The 22,703-nt window shown below is 41.1% G+C and overlaps 1 protein-coding gene across 1 annotated transcript in view; it reads right to left on the bottom strand.

Annotated features, from left to right (window-relative positions):
• LOC134211469 (nuclear receptor coactivator 6) overlaps positions 1-21,638 on the bottom strand; it is a 36,061-nt gene extending 14,423 nt beyond the window's left edge. The window contains 4 exon segments of the mRNA XM_062688344.1: positions 41-567; positions 570-1,967; positions 8,110-8,797; positions 20,573-21,638. Coding sequence (XP_062544328.1) covers positions 41-567; positions 570-1,967; positions 8,110-8,797; positions 20,573-20,590 — 2,631 coding nt within the window. The 5' untranslated portion in view covers positions 20,591-21,638.
• Between the last annotated feature and the right edge of the window lie 1,065 nt (positions 21,639-22,703).

Here is a 22,703-nt window from a genome sequence, read left to right on the forward strand (position 1 = left end):
TAATCGGTAATGGTACAGGAATTTGTGTAGGAGATATTACTGTTGCTACTGTCGAAGATACCGTCGCTGGTGGTTGCTGCATTGCTTCCTGTACCAGAGTTGTTTGCATTGGTGTTGTACTCGATTCCTGAATGTGGGTTTGAACCGGCTGCATATCCGAATTGTAGTTGCTTTCAACTGCTGTTGTGACTTGAGCGTGAATATGAGTTTGTTGAAGCGGTGGTGACATTGGTTGATTGTACTGGGCCTGAGGTGATTCCTCGACGATGTAGTTGTTCTCTTGATCTAGCTGTGATTGATCTTGATCGTGCTGAATTATCGATTCTTGCTGCATTTCCATTAAAGGAGTATGCGACGCTTGGTGTTGTGGTTGCTGTTGCTGTTGATGATGAGGTTCTTGCTGAGGTTGTTGTGGCACATGGTACATGTCGTTTTGGTTTAGATTATGCTGAGATGACGCATTCGACGAGGGAGATGATATTAGATTGGCAGCTGGCGACATGACGGCATTGTTGTTTATTGAATTGTAGTCATCCGAGGGCGCCGGTGTGATTTGACCGTAGTCTTCTGGATCGGGGTTGAAGCTCCCATCGTAAAATTTGGAACATTTGGATCAAGGACATGGGGAATCGGCTGCATTGTTGGTGGTCCTTGCTGCATCATATTCATGTCATCCTCTTGAGAGATGTATTCCACAGTATCCGGATTGTATTCCATCATGGTCGGCTGTTGCCACATGCCGGGGTGCATTACTCCTTCTTCTGGAGGTTGTTGTGAATTATGGTCGTCACCCTTATCGTCGTACATGGGATACTCTGGTGGATACACTTGTTGGTACATCACACTTGGCGAATAACTATACATATGAGTAGGATACATGGGAACTTGGAATATCGGCGCCCCAGCTGCATGCTGCGCTGAAGGATGATGTCCTTGCGGGACTGTATGGAAATATGGATTGTAAAAGTAGTATCCACCACCGTAACCATATGGTTGCGCTGAACTCATCATTGGCTGATGTTCCATGGGCATGGAGTGTTGCACAATGTCCGGAGTGTGTTGTTGAGGGGGCTGTGTTGGCTGATTTTGGGATTGATTTTGACCTTGACCCTGTGATTGTTGTTGCTGTGACTGCTGTACTCCTTGTTGCGGTAGCTGACCCTGAACTGGTTGACCTGGTTGCTGTTGTTGATGAATGTTGCCAGGTTGAGACGATTGCATCACACTCTGCTGTTGGGCAATGTGATGCGGGACATATCCGCCTCGTGGCCTTGTGTTATGGCTTATTCTACCGCTCCTTCCGTTGCGTCGCATTCCGCCACGTGCATCTCCCCGGGGAGTCATTATTTGCATCTCATGGCCAGGAGGAACTTCACCGGCTATGTAGGCTCCGGCAGGTGCTGGTGACGTTCCAGCTGCTGCCATATACGGAGGCATTCCATGTGGCATGAAACCATGTACGTTCACATTAGCGGTAAGATTGCTAACAAACACATTCCCAGGAAGTGCCTGTGGGATGACCTGCATCGGATACACCGCATTCCCGGGAGGGCCCCCAGCCATATAGGGCTGCGACGGATACATCTGTTGAGGAGCGGAAGCAACCACGTTTTGCTGATCGCCGGTGCCTCGACTAACATTCACCGCTACATTGTGGTTGTTCGGTGGTGGATTCCCTGTCTGCCCTTGCTGTGTTTGTGGTGGTTGGCCTTGCTGTGTCTGCTGCTGTTGTTGCGACTGATAGTGAGGATTGTTTGTGTGAGGAGGCATAGTCGTCGCAGAGATCGCTGTTGCCGTGCCGTCCGACGTCGATGCAGCTACTCGTTCGGCTGTTCGACTGGAGAAATTCCTCCCGCTGGCAGCACGATAGCTACTGCTACTGTTGGTGCTGCTGCTTTGAGCCGAGCAACTCAATTGTTGCTCGCTGTCCCCGTACTCGGTGTATGTTGCTTCCAGGCTTGTGTTCACTGCAATTAAACAAGAAGAACGTAAAATTAGTTGGGTTGATCATTGCAGTAGATAAAAACTTGTAAAATGTTATTTTGTGTAAACTAAGAACATTGGAATTATTCAAGATTCAAGCGATATCATGGCATTATTTTAGTGTCACCGTTTAACTTTGGAAACTAAGCTAAGTCATTGTAGTAAGGATACGGTAAAGTATCAAAACGATTTATCTGATTTGGCAGACACATACTAGCTACAGGTAGGAGAAAGTTTTAATTTTCTGCTGGCTCAAATAGGTGTGCTATAAGATTCGACAATATTGCATTTGAATCATTGATTACAAAATATGTAGCTTACAGTGGTTGGTATAATAAAGAGTCCAACAGACATTTCTCATACAAAATGTTCAAAAGATCTAGATCTTGGTTTTTCGTGGCTGGATTTTGCTAAAAATTCAAACAGATTTCAGATACAATTCAAGTTATACGGGCAAATCAAATTGATTTTTTTTTTCGCAAAAAAAAACTTAATCGAAGTAAATGAATTTCGGATCGGAGTTTGTGCTGCACCGAACAACGGGTTATCTTTATCCCGAAGGCAGAAAGAAAAAATGATAAAATAAACTCCAAAGTATTCAAACATTCAATTTCACGATTGCCAAATACCGAGCAGCCGAGACGAGATCTCAGCAATGATTTCGACGAATCTCGGTAAAAAAAATTACCGAGATTTCGGTAAACTTTACCGAGCCATTGGTAACCGTTATCCAAAAATACCGAACCTCGTTTTTTTTTCTTTTCGAGATCTCGGCTGAATCTCGGCAAAACCATTTAAGTGTGTCTTACTCAAAATTATAGAAAAGATGCTAATGTGAATACATAGCAATATACTCAATCCAGTTGAAACCTGAAATTAAATAGCGAAGTTGGATTTTCACAACTGCACGTTAAACCTAACTCTTGGAAGTGCGTGCTGAATAGCTCTTCCCGATTTGAAAATAAAGCGCACCACTTCCGAAGTTAGGTTTAATGTACTTGCATTTTGTGAGAAAATCCAACTTCGCTAGTCTCCCTCAATCTCCGGTTTTCAACTGGATTGAGAATAACAAAATTATGAAAGCATTGCATTAGTTAAAAAGATTAAAAGGAAGCTTGAAGGCTAAAGAAATTGATCTTGTAGTATTTCTTGATATAAACGTTCGATAACGCTTTTTATTCCTCTATAGGGTAAGCAATGTTCAGGTTTCGGCTCAGAACATCGGCTCCAGGGGCCCGTTCACCTAAATTTGGGAGATTTGTACCATCGCCTCACATCTTTCTGCATCACAAACCAGACGGAAAAGGAAGTGAATAAAATATACGGCATCTAAAGTCACGTTGCCAAAACAAAAAAGCAACCTAAGGCGGAGTATAGGGAACCTTAGGTGTAATTTTGTTGTTCTTTGTGAGGGAGTTTACTTATCTCCAACAGGTTATGGGCCCAGGAACGGTTACGGATCTACATCTTAGTGGAATCGATTGGCCGTCGACGTTACAGCAGTGGGATTATGGATCGGCCGCATAAGTCGCGTGGCGCAGTTGGATCATGGTTTGGCCACGTAATCCATGGGTAGCGCCGGATGGAATTCGTCAAGTGGTCGGAATGTTCGAGAGGTTACTGACTGGTCAGGAGGAGCTACGAATCGCAACAGGAGCTGGTCAGCAGAGCATCTTGAAAGGCGTTGTACAAGTATCGAGAGCCAATACGGCCACGTGTACAGGCGCATATGCTAGAGAGGTTAAGTGCGTACAAACTTCGGAGTGAGGGCCATTTGTACGAGCAACGGAATTGGACCAGGGAGTTGTTTCTGCCGAGAAGGAGCCTCAGGACGAGAGGCTCGGTGTTAGGAGGAGCCAGGAGTCTTGCGAGGCGTCCACACTAAGCAGGCGTGTTGGCGCCCGCCAGGATATGGTAATATACCCAGGAGCAAAACTGCATACCGAAAGTTTTTTTTTCTTTCAAACATGTTTGGTATGCTCAAAAGCTTTCTGAAGTAGAATGGAATAAATCTAAGAAGATTTGTAATTAGCAAAACTGTGAAGTGCTTAAATACTGTTGAATCGATATGAAAAGATATCAGGAACATCCGAAGATGCTGCTGAATGGCATTCGTTCCAACTCTTTCTGCACTGCTTCCTGAGCTTGACCAAATCGAAATTCCACCATGGGGATCCTCACAAGGTTTTCACAGAAGGCAAAGGGCAAACTTTTTCGAAATCTTCCACGATGTGCAACATTGTCAACAGCCAGGGAATCAATTTTTCTTGGATGCGCAAGCAAAACAAGCGACAAAAGAGAACCAACGACAAAGCTTTGTTTTTGTCGGAAATAATAATGACAAAGATTCGTAACATGTTTACTGTGCTAAACAAAAAAGAAGATAATTTTGGTGCGTTATTGCCGTTATTTTGCACTATCTCTACAGCAAATTTCGGTATAAATGCAATCATAGTTTCCGCTGTTATTGAAATATTTGAGAATATAACTATGGTTACAGAAATAGCGTCGTATTCTCAGAAGTATCAGGAGCATACGCAAGACAAAATGATTCTGTCAGTATTATGTTCGGGTTCCATGATAAAGTCTTGTTGCAGGGTGCGTCGGTTGCAGTAACAAACTCTGTTGACGACAAAGGGTATATTGTTAGGCGTTTCTCGAATATTGATTCCCTGTCAACAACATCAAACAAATCGGAAGAAGTTTCAATGGATGGTAGAGAGAGCAGCTCTGTATTAAGATACCAGTAAAACGCAAGGTCTGCGAAGTAATATTCAAGTGATCAAAGTAGATGAATCAATGGGTCTTTTCATGTGACACTGCCGAGACTGCACTTGTTTACAAGCAAACCGCTGAAATACAGGCTCTGCAACCCCTGAAGCTGTCACTTTCATAGAAGAACTGTCAATTGACAAGTAAAATCAGCTGTTTTTAAACGTCTCGTGAAAAGGCCTATGGTCAGGATATAGATGCCTAATCTGACATATGCCAATTCAACAGTCTAAGACGAGTTTAGTACTCGACTCAAGTACCGAGTCAAGTACGAGATCATCAGAAGCACGACCACAGCAGTTGCGGTCGAAATTGGTATCTGCAAAGATAACAAAACGTAGAGGAATTAAATGGAGAGTACTAAACTCGTCTTAGACGTTTGACTACATTCCACTAAAAAGAGCTTAAAATATTTTTTCTGATATGCCAATTCGTTAACTCGTGACTGATTCTGCGAAGAGTCATGTCTAACACCTCTGGTCTAGCAGATACCATAAAAGTTGGACTATTTTCTATGTTAAGTGAATCAAGATCGGTTCTACTTAAATCTTTCGCATCAAGCTGGAGCCTCTCAGATTGATATCCGAGCTACCCCAGATGGTGTGATGACTTCCGACAATTAGCGGAAGGCTTTTTGATGTGCAGTACCTATATGACAATTTGTTTGAAAGGATCCGCAGGGGATGGTTCAAAAATAAACCGGACAATAGACACAGAGTACACTGTGAAAAACACATAATGCGAGTCCAGATATTACCTTAATTTAACCTCAAGTTGAGATTGAATAACAGTAGCCGATTATCTCGAAGAAACCAAAAGTCAACTACACCATAGCTCCGGTTAGCGGTACTGTGCAGGGTGCCCTGGTGCTTCACAGACTCCGTTAGCGATTCCCGGAGCAGGCGAAAATAACTCAATAATATCAAATTGTGATTTGATAGCAAAATGTGATATGGAAATGATTGATATAAGAGATAAAAGATTAGACGAAAAGAAGCAGTGATCATTATCTTGTTTGTTCTTATCCATAGCATATATTGATATTTGAATTTCATTTCGGTGTAAATGTTTGATATTGTTACATGTTTTTTTATCTCTTAAATCAATCTAGTTAGTCCACATCATGTTTTGTTTTTCAGCTCATGGCTTTTGCTCTATTTTAGCCCCCCTAACCATTTATTCTTAGGCATAAAGTAAGCATAAAGCCGCGTCACACCAAGAATTAAGGATCATCTGTATCATAGACTTTTATCACTGGAATAGGCAGGCAACCGTAGCGTTATTCTTAGCCATATAATCGGCTAACATCGACACCACACGTTCGTGGAGAGAAGTTGACATTGACTTCACGTCAACTCTCAATGTGGCCGAACAGGCGGCAACATATTCAAAAAGGTTCGTATCGATAAACCTCAAACAAGTATTAGTAGTTTTGTTGCTGCTTCTGCGACAAGAGAGAGAGAAACCAGAACACCTTCTCTGTTATTGCAGTGCACTCAAAGATCTTATTTCCGCTATGTTGAGTTCTGATCCAATTTCTCTTGGCAACGTGGCAATCCAATTGATATCTTGGCAACGTGCGTTGTACACCGCTTGAAACTTTGAGCGCAGCATACCGCAAAAGTTAGTGATCCGAATTCATTGAACGTCTCGCAATGGCAGGTATATGTCATGTCTCTGCACAAGCTATCTTCTCGTCGTCCAATCTACCTTTTTGAAGAAACAGCCTTTGATTCTGCCCAGCACTTTGCATCACATTTCCATGCCAAAGTGATGCCTCATGACTGTTTACCTGTTTGCAGTGTCAAACAGTTACCAAGGACGTGCTGCATCTGTACTGGCATCCAACAGATGGATATGAAATACCCTGGCCCGGAAGCTATAACTAAAAAGGTAGCACCAAACCTGGCGGAAATGTAAGAAACGTAGAGGAGTAAAGTCCGTGATAAAGTGGACAAGAACCATAGCAGCCAAATATGAATCCCGTCAACGGTATTTGGCTTTAAAAAGTTAAACGCTGCTGCGAATGTGGATGAATTTCTTGGCTGACGAAAGAAAAGCAACTATATCTCACGATACTTGAGTGGGGCAGTGATAAATCCGAGGAAGCCAGTGGGGGACGCAACAGTTCAATCAAGGCAAGGATGCGATTCATCACCCGTGTCAATTCCGAAGCCCCATCATAGCAGAAGATTGAAGCAACCATCCGAAGTATGAAATCCAACGCTGCGGGGTCGATCGCATATCAGCAAAGATGTTATCCGTGCAAATGTCACAACAACTATTCTGCAATATCTGGGGCACCGCGACTTTTCCGGCCAACTGGATGTAAGGTGAAGGTCTCAAGCCAAGGGGTGGAGCAAATTGTTACTGTGCATTTTACTCAAAGTTCTGGGCCATGTTATCCTAAAGCGGATATTTTAGAAGATAGACATAACGACAACAAGCAGGATTACGTCCCGGAAGATCATGCGCGGACAATATGATTACACTCCGCATCAACCTGAACAACAAAAATCTGTAGAATTAGACCATGTACGATGCTTTTACGTGCAGAGTCCTCCCTAACGGAGCTTTGCCCGATTTTTTGGTCGCTGGAGGGCCACCGGATAGTGCTGGATTGAGGCAAGGATGTGTTCCATCACCGCTTTTGTTCTCATCCGTGTTTATACTCACGATAGCAGCATATCGAGAAACTTTTTTCGAAAACCAATAGGTAATGATGATGCGTCGTTACACAGCTGTGCGAAAGAATCGTAGTCTTCAACGGCAAATGAGCTTCTAGGTGGGGCTACTTCTACGATTCTGTTTTTTGCTCTTGTATCAGGTTGCGATCAATTTGTTTGTGTGGCTTGCAACAATTGTGCAAGATTTATGCCTCTCTTTCACCGTGGATCATTATCAATTGAGAGCGAACTCTGCATACCCTGGGGTAAGGCCCTTACGGTAAAGGTACAAAATTATCTCGGGAAAAACCTTGTCCGAGTAAATGTCCTTTGGACAAATTATATTGAAGCTTTTGAGAAATCTTATCACACAAGTATAATGTATTAATGATCATATTGCAAAATATTCAAAGTACTCCTAATCTACAAAAAGAAAATAAATGTAAGCATTGAGCAATAAGCAAACGTGTAACAACGGTGAGTAGTAGGAACTATTAGGACAGGTAATTCTAAACAGTGAAAACATCAAACGAAAGCAAACATTCAGAAAGCAAAACTGTAATAGTAACACAACATTACTAAGAAAACAACAAAAAAAACAACAACTGAAAACTAGTCAGTAACATGAGCAGAAAGATCCAAAAAACGGAAACAGAAATTTCTGCTAAGCAGGAAAACAACCGCTTACCAGAACTATTTGGCAGTGTGTAGGAAGAAGAAGTAGTAGTAGTAGTAGTGGTAATTATACCAGTAGTGGCGGCAGCAGTGCAAGACGTTACAGCTACCGGCGGCGACCAAGAGTGCTGCTGTTGATGCTGCGGCTGTTGCTGTGGTGCTTGTTGTTGTTGTTGTTGTTGTTGTTGGTAGTGGTGGTGGTAATTGTAGTGGTGAAAGTTTCGACCCGAAGCGATTTGATATTCTTGAGCGCGGGAGCTTCCCGTCCGTTTCGATGCCGTCGGATAACGACTGAAGCCCCCGTGGCCATCGATGCCGGAGGTATTTGAGGAACTGTACGGGAACTGATGGGAATAGCCGGAGTGATGGCGGGGTTGATAATGGTACTCCGGTGCCACCGGGTTCGGGAATGTGGCCACCGTTTTGGGATGATGGTGATGATGCTGGGTTGACGGATATCTGCGCGGTTCGTATGGGACAAATTCGTACACGCCGGACCCATCGGACGACGACATCACAGAGGATGCGTTCGACTGTCTGCGCCTGGGGCGATGCTGCTGCTTGCGGCCACCAGAACCCTTGTAGCCCCCTTCGCCACCGGCACCAGCCGAAGCCGGAGTGTACAGGGTTGAAGCCAGCGCGCTCCTTACACGATCATCAACGTCGGTAAGGTCGAGAAACTCGTAGCAATCTTGCGGCTTCTTGCTTGATTTGAACGGGAGGAAGTCGGTTTGATTATGGGACATCGGAATCAGGATTCGGGAGCATTTGGGTTTCCGTTTTTTGGTCGGTTCATGAGTTTGTTTCGTGTTTTGAAATCACGTGAACGGAAGAGAAAAGAAAGAGAATAAGGGAGAAATTGCCATTAAAATGTTTGCGTTTGTACATTCTGTTCAATATTCGGTAATGTAGAAACTAGTGAGCGCTTTGTGCTTTTGTTTCGAGCCAATGTGCATGTGTTTGGTGTAAACATCTGATTATCCAAAGGGTAATAATACTCGAAAAAAAAATGATGCAGTCTGAGTAGGAAGGATAGTAAAAACAGCACGACATAAGACTTTGCAAACTTATGATAAGAAACTGATAACAGATAAATATAAACAAATGAAAGTCTTTTTATGACCTGTACATCTGAGAAATGATTTGATAGGTCGGGGAAACCACAAAGGACTAATTGTTTATAATTCTGATACCAGGAAATACGGTACAACCAAAATTTATATTTTTTAATGTTTTATTTGGGTAATCTATCTTGATGTTATAAAACGAGAGTTAAAATGATTTGATAGGTCCTTCAACAGCTTTCCAAAGATTCCTATTCCATTCGATATTATGAGTCGATGGTCATACTCATGGAAATTTTACGTATCATTAAAATGTTATATTTTTTAATGTTTTCAATATGGGAGTAATCATACAGAAATAATTCAACAAAATTGTAGCAAATTATGTCATTATTGAAACAAGCGATTGTTTGTCGATTTGCACTTTAATCGCAGCCCCTACAGCGAAAATTTTTATATCAAATAATTACACATGAGTCGTCCGATTTTACATTTACTAATTGCTCATATTTATTTCCATTTTTATGGAAAATTCGATTTATACAGAGAGGCTTTATGGTCCTTTTTAGAAATGTACTCTAGGATCCTCCGATTTTGGTTTCTATCAATGTAAATAAAAACGGATTCTTTTTATTGTTCCTACTGATGTGTTAGTCAGGGAGAATTGTATTAATGAATAGTTTCGTTGAATGCAATCATACAGAAATTCTCAACAAAAGGGTTGTACGAAAATTATGTCATTTTCGGAGAACAAGCGATTTTACTGGATTAGATTACCCAAAATATCTGCTAAAACTCCTCCGAGTTAAAAGATGAGTTAGTATAGAATTGTAAATCTCTATAATAAAGAAATTCATCATTTTTGCCCAAGTTCATCCCAGAATGCATGCGAATTTATTCCGGATATTCTCGCGAGTTTCGCTTTCAGAGTTTTCTGCGGCAATTCAATCTGGTGATCTGTTTCGCGAAATACAGAGTTTTATTCATTTATTTTTTTTATTAGAAATTCACGAACTTCGTTTCGCCTAAAGGGTTGATTTATTCTCTGTTTAGCTCGAGTTATGCAGAAAATTCTGTTCATTTGTATTTTCCAAAGGCGGAGGTGTCTGAATTATTTTAAAACCTTCTGGCCCCAAAACCTCCGAGTTACAAAGATTTTACACCGATCGTTAGTAGTAAATTCGGAGTCTATAAGGTTCAGACAGACAGAAATTCATTTTATGTATATCCCAGAAGATTTCGTAAATTTATTCCGGATATTCTCGCGAGTTTCGCTTTCAGAGTTTTCTGCGGCAATTCAACTGGAAATTTCAAAATTCCTATGGGAATGGCTTTGGAAATTCTTGCAGAAATTTGTATTTTTACTAGCAGATCTTCTAGACGAACTTCTTTCGCCTAAAAGTTCATTAGCATTGTTTAGCTCTCGAGTGTATGCAGATTGGACACTAGTGATTCTGTTTTACTTTGGGAGATCCTTTCCAAAGAATGCTATCAGAATTATTTTAAGAACCTTTCCCGGCTTGAACAAAAATACAAAAGCATGAGGATTACTTACCCTGGCCACGCCCAGTCTTCACCGTAACTAGACAGAAGGAATTTGTTGATGTGGTATTACTTAGATTTCGAGAGGCCACTGAATAGCGACATTCCTCCACAATAAGTACTCCAAGATTGGATATGAGGAAGGTATTCGTTGGTCAGGATTTCTAAGCTGGTAAATGTAACTGGTAGATCTTACCCTGTAACACTTGAAATTTAAAGGTGTTCACCCATCTTTACGGCCCTAGGGAATTCTTTCGCTAATTCAAGGCAAAAATTTCAGCAATCCTGCATCAAATTAAAGAACATATTTGGATTTTGAATTGTTGTACACACCCTAATTTGTTATAGAAGTTCTATGAAAACCTTCAATACCACAGAAGGAGAAACTAATCCATGATGGTTATACTATCGAAAAATGAAGTGATGTACTATGCTGTGCGATTCTTCGTAAGAGGGACAATAAATCAGAACCAAATATCTGGGATTAAAATTGAAAATGTATGTAGATGTCCTTCAATAGACATGGCTTGAATGCATCCGAAATTGAACCCCAATAGACATAGAGCTAAATATAAATTATAGATGTCTTTAGCTTAAACATTTTATTTATACATTTTTCATCCAAAACTAAACCCAAGCCTGAAAATCGTTAGGTGGATTCGCACCAAATCCGCAGCATTGCAATATCCACGTGATCGGAACAACCCTGCCTTTGGGGTTCCTACAAACTGTGATGTAGAGAGTTACAGAGTAGAAAATGGTTCGAATATAATGGCAAAGGAAATTGTGTGATATTTATAAGAGCATAACACATTGTTTAGCGTTAACTAAAGGTTCAATGTTCTTTAGAATAAAATTTAGTATGTATGTACTAAGAAAAATCGGAACGAAGTTGTCGCTGTCAAGTGACCGACGACTGTCGTTGTGCCATCATCCAGACTGTGATTCGTATATCTGTATTTTACTCATAAACACAACTATACGTATACATTCTTCATTGTTTACTTTTTATAACTATGGTCTAACAGTTTCGTTGTTCGAATTCCACTAATGATGGAGTTGAAGCGCTAGTTATAGTTATTTATACTAAATGATAACAAAATTTCAATAATTTAGTTTAAGTTACTGCACTGCAACCAACTACAACAAAGAACGAACTTTTATTTTGAAATTCAGCCTCTGGAATGAGTTATTGATATTACTAAATGATCAAATCTAGATTACTGATTGATCGACAACACCTTTGCCTACATGAAAACACCCAATCGGTGAAGAGTGCAAAGAGTGCAATTCAAATAAAAAACTTATCTGTATGGTTCTTCAAACAACCGAAAGGGAAATCATTGGGAGCACTTCTGGTCAAAACTTGAATAATGATTTTTTTTTTCACAATCCTACATTCACTGAAGCACGATTTCTAATGTCGTTTTCGTTTATGAGGTGTAGCTACACCGTTTGTAGTTGGGTTTGTTTGTTATGGATACCTGATGGATACTAAAAGTGCCTGCATTATTGACGATTAAAGGTTGCATGAAGAAGAAGAAGTCGAAGGATGATATTTGAAAAATATTGCATGGGGAAGCATACGGGAAGTTTTTTAAAACTCCTCTCAAAAATTCTAGGAGCAATTTAATTAAAAACGGTTAGCAGTACGAGGTTGGACTATCCTTCTACTGCATAATAAACGCAATTTTTCGATTTCAAATTTTATTTTATGATATCATACTTAATACACAGTATAGGAAAAGTCCAACTCCGTACTGCTTTCCGTTTTTAATTAAATCGCTTCTAGAATTTTTGAGAAGAGTTTTAAAAAAATTTCCGTATGCTTCCCCGTGCAATATTTTTCTAATATCATCCTTCGACTTCTTCTTCTTCATGCAACCTTTAATCGCCAATACAAGTGACGCAATATTCCTATCTTTAAGAACCTTGTGCTCGATTGGAACAACTGATTTGACAGCAAGCGCGCCGTTCCAATTTTGACACTGCGTCTCTTTGTTATGAGTGCAGCCCAATGTAAATAAATAGGGTAACGGTACCAATAGTGGAGGTATTAGTAGATCCACAGAAGAAAATATTTTTTAAAAATTGATCATTATGGAAAAATTACTGCTTTAATATCTTAGTCAATAAATAAACTAATAAATTTGCTAACAAAAATGAGATACATGTAATTTAACATCAACAATTACCAAATATTGCTTGCACCACTATGGGTACACTGTTCCTTTAGTGGCGGTAAAAATTAATTTTGGTTCCCATAGTGGTGCTATCCATTGGTTTCTTATGAGTCTCGCCACTATTGGTACAGTTGCACCACTATAGGTGCAAGGGAGTCAATTTTGTTAAGGAAAATCATTGTTTTCAATAGTTTTTCAAGCGAAATCTTAAGATAAGTTGCATTTAACATGATATTTAAAGCACGACGCACCAACTGAAACCATCGTAAAGTGTATAAATATGATAAATCTCATTAAAACACTACTACATCCACTATTGGTGCTACCTCCACTAAGGATACGGTTACCCTACTAAGGTATGGAAATCCATATATTGTGTGCGTGCCTTTCGTGTATGGCGAAAAAGCTTTCACTACTACATTCGAACGAGCTCCCATAAGAAGCCGTGCAAATATCTATGTCACCATTTGCTGTTTACATTTTCCATCATCCACTAATACACTTGCATTTGGTCTTCTTCCTCACCTTCTATCTATTCTCATTGAGTGCAGCCTCTTTAATGGATACCATAAAAAGAAAAAAAATAACAAAGGAAGAAACTTGACAACAAACTACACTACACGGCACACTGTGTTTTTTTCTAGTGTTACAATGTTTGTTTCAGTGCAAGAAAAATGCTACACTAGTAGCACGAAAATCAAAAACGAACATTTTTGGTGGAAAAGTGTAGCACACCGCAAAAACGAAAACGACATAAAACTAATTTCGATTTACAAAAAATGACAAGATCAAGGTAGAGGAATAATAATCGCATCAACTCGGGGGCACGCAGGAGTGTTAAACGCCTGTCATCCGCGGTACAATGGCACTCTACCCAACATCGTTTTTGGTACCCAGTTTGTGGGTAGTATACCCGAATTCAGCGCTCATTATGGATGATTGGTTCATATGCAGTTAGTGCTAATAATCGGCAATTAACTTCTCCTGGCGAAAAATTGCAATTAGTTGAGGTACCTCGAGCCTTTTGTTTTGTTAAAGCTTGATCCACTTAGTATTTGGCCGCACGAAATTAGACATTTCGTTGCCGAAAAAGTACAGAAAAAGGTGGTTTATGTTTTATTATTCAGGGAATTTAGTAAACTTTGAAGGAAAAAATATCGAAAAAATTTTCAATGGGATTTCAGACTTTTCACTCAATACCACTCGTTATTTTTTGCACAGTAGAACAGTTAACTTAATCAGCCATTTTTTCACACCACTTCGCCATATAAGATGGTTTTCTGATTGTTTTGCACCATTTCTCAAGTCTCCCTAGGATAATTTCCTAATATTTTTCGTTGGGATGAACAATTGGGCATTTTGATGGGTTGATAGTTTTCTCAATAACGTCATTATCATTCGGTTCAACCATTCCATGACATCCCGTCTGAAATGGCAGCTTGTTAAGTGAGGCCAAAGCAACACCGGACAGTCGTGTGATTGAATGAATGGCAAAAATTGCTTCTGAAGACACTCCTTCTTGTATATTTGCCCATTTATGGTCGCTCCAGTGATCGAAACTTTAGCTTTCTTTCCACAACTGCAGATGCTTTGACTAACCATCAATTTGTGGGCAATCTTGCCTGCATAGACATATTTGAACTTTCCTGGAGCATTACCCTACCGTTTGGCAAGGTAACACTTGTGTCCCGGGAATTGAAAGTCAATTTTAATATTAATGTCATCGCCCATCAAATTACTTGCTCGACCAGCATTCTTGCGCAATGTTTGGCAACCAGGTTCTGTTTCAGGGTCCTGTTGGGACGCTTACTGACATCATACTACTTGAAAGCTACGCGCCGACAGATTATTTGAGCTGTGCTGTACAGCGCAGTGAACCTTCTCCTAAATCACGCAAGGAAATCCCAAAATGGTTCCGAACTGCTATGCAGCCTTTCACTTATAGTTTCAGGTCGTATGTTCCACTTCTAGGATTGTTTTATTCAACGCGATCCAGCAATAGTGTTTCCCGATAACATTTGACAGTTTTTACAGTCAATTTCGTTAATTTTAGATACTTTGAAATCATTCCTCCTGACCATGTTGGATATCCAACGTGAATGTGCAAAATTAGTTCCAGTCTCTCGCGTTCCATTTTCGATAACTTTTAAACGTGAGCATCAATAATGATGAAACTTTCACCATAAATTAAACAAACCTTCCGCATCGATGTGATGTACGGCTAACAAACCTTCCTTCTCGCATCTCGGTACGGCCACCAGAGGCGCCGCAGTAATTGAAAAGAAACGGCCAAATACTAAGTGGATCGAGCTTTATCATGAATTGAACGAAATTAAAACAAAAACATTGTACGCCATATTGAATGAATGGTGGGTAGGCGTCACGACATTCTGTATACCGTGGGTAGGTGTATTTGCCTTCTCTTCAGTCCCCTGGGGCACGGCACACTGTGATCACATTTTCTGTAAAACAAACACAGGAGACTGGCTTTTGGCTATTGGGATTGCAAGAATGAGCAACCTGAAGTATAATATAGGGGAACTCTACCAATTTTGGCCATGTTACTAATTTGGGCAGTTTCTCGCATAACTCCAAAAATAAAGCAATTTCTCTGATAATTTCATTAGCTCTAACATGCTCCAAGCTCATGCTTTTTCACTGTTGAAACTGATCGGTATTTTTTAGAAAATATGCATTTTTTCGGGTTGGCCAGATTAGGCACTAATAATATAATATATAGTCATGTAGGTAGATCTCTAAGTGCAAGTTTTATTAGCTCTGAAATGTCGATCAATAAAAGTTCATGTGAGATTATTTTCATCGGCTCTTTCCGGTGAACATTAATTAAACTAGTGGGGCAGCAGGGACTATGTCCAAGGGCTTGACGATTCCCCCCCCCCCCTAGGCCATCAGCGAATTGTGAGGCCTGCCTAGGATGTGGTGGGGTTTGACAGTGGGCCCTGTTAAATTCCTATAAAAAGCTGCATGTATCCACAAGTAGGCCCCGCCAAAACGACCGTGTGCCGCTCAAAGCGCACAAACCCAAGTCCTGGTGTCAGGTGGGACACAAAACAGAAAAATATATTAAGCTCTTTTAGTGGAATGTGTTCAACCATATAAGACAAGTTAAGTACTCTCCATTTGGTGGAATTAAATTGGAATTTAAAAAAAATCCATAATTGGTGGAATTAAATGGAGAGTACTTAACTTGTCTTAGACTTCCACAAAACAGACCTGACAAGACGGCCCTCAGACGAGACAGGAGGTTTGCGCAGGCCCAATAACCCGCCTGGAAAAACCAATAATTACGAGCAATATAAGAGATAATACGACTCGATATAATCGACAAAGACCTAGGCAACGAATAAAGGATCACGATTGGAAGCTTGGAACATGGAACTGCAAGTCGCTAGGTTTCGCAGGTTGCGACAGGATGATCTACGATGAATTACATCCCCGAAACTTCGACGTCGTGGCGCTGCAGGAGATTTGCTGGACAGGACCCAAAGTGTGAAAAAGCGGGCATCGAGCGGCAACCTTCTACCAAAGCTGTGGCACCACCAACGAGCTGGGAACTGGCTTCATAGTGCTGGGAAAGATGCGCCAACGCGTGATTGGGTGGCAGCCACTCAATGCAAGGATGTACAAGCTGATGATAAAAGGCCGTTTCTTCAACTATAGCATCATCAACGTGCGCGGCCCACACGAAGGGAGACCCGAAGACGAGAAAGAAGCGTTCTACGCACAGCTGGAGCAGACATACGATGGAAGCCCACAGAGGGACGTCAACATCGTTATCGGCTGGAGAGATATTCGATCCGCCATTGGTAGCACCACAACCGCTGCACTTGTCACGGTGCCCTTGGATCAGAGAAACGACCGGTATGACAGCGAATGTGAGAGAAGAGAAGAATGCAGCATGGGCGAGATTGCTGCAACACCGCACGAGGGCGAACGAGGCACGACATAAACGGGCGCGGAACAGACAAAACTCGATTTTCCGGAGGAAAAAGCGTCAGCAGGCAGATCGAGACCGTGAAGAGACGGAGCAACTGTACCGCGCTAATAACACACGAAAGTTCTATGAGAAGTTAAACCGTTCACGTAAGGGCCACGTACCACAGCCTGATATGTGTAAGGACATAAACGGAACCTTTTTACAAACGAGCGTGAGGTGATCCAAAGATGGCGGCAGCACTACGAAGAACCACCTGAATGGCGATGTGGCAGAAAGATGGCGGTATGGTGATGGACCTGGGAGAACGCGCGCAGGACATAATTTTACCGGCTCCGGATCTCCAGGAAATCCAGGAGGAGATTGGCCGGCTGAAGAACAACAAAGCCCTGGGGTTGACCAACTACCAGGGAGCTATTTAAACACGGTGAGGCACTGGCTAGAGCGCTGCACTACTGGATCATTACCAAGATTCGGGAGAAGGAAGTTTTGCCGCAGGAGTGGATGGAGGGTGTCGTGTGTCCTATCTACAAAAAGGGTGATAAGCTGAATTGTAGCAACTACCGCGCAATCACATTGCTGAACGCCGCCTACAAGGTACTCTCCCAAATTTTATGCAGTCGACTAGCACCAATTGCAAGGGAGTTCGTGGGGCAGTACTATGCAGGTTTTATTTGCCAAGTACTGCAGAAATGCCGCGAATACAACATGCCCACACATCATCTATTCATCGACTTCAAAGCCGCATATGATACAATCGATCGGGACAAGCTATGGCAGCTAATGCACGAACACGGATTTCCGGATAAACTGATACGGTTGATCAAAGCGACGGATCGGGTGATGTGCGTAGTTTGAGTTTCAGTGGCATTGGCGAGTCCTTTTGAAACCCGCAGAGGGTTGCGACAAGGGTGTGGCCTTTCGTGTCTGCTATTCAACATCGCTTTGGAAAGGGTAATATGAAGAGCAGGGATTAACACGAGTGGTACAATTTTCAATAAGTCCGTCCAGCTATTTGGCTTCGCCGACGACATAGATATTATGGCACGTAACTTTGAGAAGATGGAGGAAGCCTACATCAGACTGGAGAGGAAAGCCAAGCGGATCGGACTAGTAATCAACACGTCGAAGACGAAGTACATGATAGAAAGAGGTTCTAGAGAAGACAATGTGAGCCACCCACCTCGAGTTGGCATCGGTGGTGACGAAATCGAGGTAGAATAATTTGTGTACTTGGGCTCACTGGTGACTGCCGAAAATGATACCAGCAGAGAAATTCGGAGACGGATCATGGCTGGAAATCGTACGTATTTCGGACTCCGCGAAACGCTCCGATCGAATAGAGCAAAACGCTCATTAGACCGGTAGTCCTCTACGGACTACGTAGCCAGAATGTCAGACAGTAACCCGGTTAAAATGGTTCTCGACAACGATCCGACGGGCACAAAAAGGCGAGGTGCGCAGCGGGCACGGTGGATCGATCAGGTGGAAGATGACTTGCGGACCCTCCATAGACTGCGTGGTTGGCGACGTGTAGCCATGGACCGAGCCGAATGGAGAAGACTATTATATACCGAAAAGGCCACTTCGGCCCTAGTATGAATAAATAATAATAATAATAAATGACAAAGATCCGAACAATTTTGTCAGCAACAAATAGTTTAATAGTTTATTGAACAGAGCACGCAAACCTTTAGAATACAAACAATTCAAACAATAAAGAAGACAATTTTGTTGCTAACTTTCCATCCCGTTACTTTTATTATCTCTACAGCAATGTTTGGTTTTATGCTATCATAGTTTCTGTTTTTATGGAAATATTCGAGAACTATGATTTCATAATTAGTATCCTCGGAAACGAATATGTAAACGGGCCAATAATCTCCTCTACACATGGAACTAAATTATTAATGCGGCGGAAGTATTTTCTCGTATCGTTATCTCCGAATGGCCGAACATTTTTGGTACTAACAACTCTATTACAAAGACAACAATCAATAAGTTCAGAGAACCAGTCTCATGATTCGATTGTACGTTTTAAAAATAGAGGTAATAAACTATAGAGGGCGATTGTCGTTGTGGTTCCCTTTGTTATCGTCCCCAAACATGTTGGGTACCTATCTGTCAAAACATACTGATTTTTAATTCGTTGACATTTAGTGCCCCATCCTCACCAGCAAAAGATGTTTCGCCAGTGACGACAGCGTCAATCTTCCTCTATACATAGTTTATTGCCTCTGTTGTTTCAAAGCACAATTACGAAGCATTGGCTGCAATCTCCGAGTTTGGGCCATAACTATTGATCTACAGCACAGAAATAAAAAAATTTTTTTTGCTAATTTGTTATGTTTCAAATGGAATAGATATAATATGGAATAAAACAACGATCTTTTGAAGCAGGATATTCGCTGCTTTCCATGTGCGAAATGGAAATTTTTGACTTATGAATACACAAACAACAACTTGAATTTTATGCAAACCAAACCTTTCCCGTCATTTTTTTATATTTGCTCAATCGATTGTTTGTTTTATTTAAGGTTAATTTTCCCAAAGTACCCATATTTTTTAACGCCTCCGGGTATTTTTAAAATTTAAAACAAAAATCTAAAAAGTGCTGCTTTTTTAAGATTGGTCCGAATTTGAACGAAAATCTGTTAAATTTTTCATGCCGGTTCACACGTGCAGCACTTTTCGGTTTTTATTTTCAATTTTAAAAATAGGGGGAATGACGGCTTTGGCAGGTTTTGTTCTATTATTGTCAGGGGTTTTTTTATGACTGACTAGGCTCAAATTTGACCTAAGCATTCTTTGCATATCAAAGAATATTGTGGCCAAATTTCATAAAATTTGGTCGACAAAACCCCCCTGCCAATAATATAACAAAACCTGCTAAAGCCGTCTTTCCCCCTAGTTAGAGGCTTCAGAAATATGGGTTCTTTGGGAAAGTTGGCTTTAAATAAACCAAAGAATCGACTTAGAGAATAAAACAATTTTGAAGGAAAAGGTCAATTCTATGAAAACCACAAAATTGAAAGAGAGACCATACTGTTACCGGTGAACCATGAATAATGCTTCACACAGTCTGCTTCTAGTCGATCCAAAAAGTAGCACCTTTTTTTTCTTGCATTATGCAAATATTTCCACTTGGACGATATGCTTTTACCCATGCTCATAATTTAGTTTGACCTCAGCTCCACGTTTTCAGAAACCCATCTGAATCAGATCGCCAGGTGTATTTTTTCTAGCGCTTCCAGCAATAGCTGGGCAATACTGTAATTTGTGACATGTGGTATTCAATAATTTGCATGGACTAGTTAATTTCCTCGTATCTCATCTTGAGCAGAATTAAAACAGCCGAGGAAATACACCATACCAATTTCGTATACGAAAGGATGATATTGGATATGCCACCTATGCTAGAAAACAATGCACCATCTTGGCTACCGATAGGAGCAACATTTGACTTGTATGATTTATGATGTTGGGCGATTGTGTTCTTTTCAAATCATTTGAAACTTAATAATATCAATCAACTTCGCAAATATAATGATGAAAATGATTTTTGGGGACACATGCCCCAGCAGTGTTTGAAGGCAAACAACAATATTAGTATCAACTTCTGATAGAACTTCCAATCACCATCTTTTCATCCATTATTTTCGTGAAACGATTACGCAAATCATAATTGAAAAATGCATTTCGACTAATAAAACAAAAATCAATCCCACTCACCGATTTAGAATGATCCATGACACGCTGGACACAAGGTGGGAATCATTGTCCTGGCTGTTGTCGGTGGTTCCGCAGACTATTTCGACGGAGGCCACTTTCTCACGAACTGCCTTTTCAGTGAAGGTCTTAGGTAGGTACTTATGTGTGTGTGTGTTTCCACGGTGACACACTCTTCTCAGACTGCCGTAATCGGAACGAAAAAAAAATGAAAAAGAAAAATCGGTCTCTTCAGCAGTCCGTCTGCACCATAATAATCGACTACCACTTTTTCCTGCACTGGAGGCTGCTGCTACTCATCCGGAACTGCCAGCTGGGAGCAAGACTGAATCCTTTTCTCGCCACAAATAAATAATTTTCGTCTTTTTTTATCCAAGATACCTGCAACTTTCTTCTTCTTATTCCGTCCGTCTCGGATTGCTACGATCGCAAAGATCCACCCAGAGGCTTCACTCAATCGAAGGAAAAAGAACGCCCGTCGACACGTCAAAAGGGAAAATATGGGAACGTCCCCAATCTTCGTTTTTCACTTCTTCTGTTTTTCACTGGCACGGCCTTGGGGAGGCGAAAATGCAAAGGCGAAGTAGGCAGGAAAAGAGGCTCTCGATTTTGCTGACGATTGCCGGAAAACCTTCCCCTGCGGCACTGCCCTGCTGATAGAAAATGCACACACGCACACTCTTGTAGCCCTCTCTCTGTCGCTCTACCTGGCTTCACAACACGACCAACATTAGCTGGCACTTTTTTTCGCTTCCTCCGAGCTCTTCTTTCTTACCACGGGTAGGAAGCAAAACTTTTCGCATCAAATTTCAAAGGTAATCTTCCCGAGGGCTTCTTTTGCCTGATCACTATTTACTATTTCACCGAATGCGAGTTGTGTCCGCGCACCAAACAATTTCTATTGTATCCGGGTTTTGCCCGGAACTGAACGTCAACTAATGCTGCGATTTTCGGCACTAAAGTAGAACTTTTCACCCGAGAAAAACCACAAAATTCGATTAGAATCGGAGCCGACGACGATTTTTCGTCGTACACGAACGTCAAAACCGGACCGGATATGGATAGAGTTGGGGGCATCGGATCGACATAAACGAAAGTATCGACAGTTCGGTTCCGTCGATCGTAAACGGCTGTCAAATGTATCGAAAATAGGCATGTGGAGTGTACACTAGAGACCTGAATTTATTATATTTAGAGAAACGCGAGTTGGAGAAACAACACGTAAAAAAAATTAATGTTATTTATTGCCCGTTGCATCAATTTTAGACTCTGGCGCAACTTCGTTTTGCTTCGAATTTTTGCACACCAATACATTCAAACTATCTTCGTAATTGTTTTTGTTGTTGTTATTTATCGAACACACATGATTTTGTTTACTCAAATAAACAATAAACAGTGTCAATTCATTCGTGTGTGTGACACGGGAAAAATATTCACGCAAATAATTTTCGCGCAGGAGTCTAATAATACTAAGGACACACCTGTAGTGGTACTTGTACCATGGTACAACAGGACAAGAAAATTATTCCAAGACTATCTTTAATAAAGACAATAATCGGTACGGTACTCATTTCAAGATTCTTGTACCATGGTACTTATACCACCAGTGTGTCATTAGTATAAGGCGGAATCTGCGCAATATTATTAATATTTCTAATACTTTTTTGCCAAAGCAGGCGCTCAATGATATGTATAAGAAAAAACTTATACATCGCGTTAGTCACATACATTCCGAAACTTATACTTTTCATTAACTTATGAATGTTATTAGCTTTTTGATATGGGATCATCCATTAGGTGGCATAATAAAGAGTATAAGTATTTTCGAATGGTTTTTTGCCATAACATACAGTCGGGATTCGCTGGTTGAGATTTTAATACTTGGGCCACTTTTTAGTTGGGCCTCCGCTGGTTGGGTCATGGCCCAACTAAAAAGCACCCGTACGTCAAAATTCAATGTAAACACGGAAAACGGATCGGCGTCACTGGACATCATTTGTGATGTTCAAGTCGAAATACACGTGTTCAAATGGCTGTCAGTTGGCCCAACTAAAAAACGAACTCGTTAGTTGGGCCGAGGTCGTGGCCCAACCAGCGAATCACGACTGTATAAGGTTATTTTTTTACGTGAAAG

This window comes from Armigeres subalbatus, chromosome 2 (assembly GCF_024139115.2).
Source record: "Armigeres subalbatus isolate Guangzhou_Male chromosome 2, GZ_Asu_2, whole genome shotgun sequence".
Lineage (NCBI taxonomy): Eukaryota > Metazoa > Arthropoda > Insecta > Diptera > Culicidae > Armigeres > Armigeres subalbatus.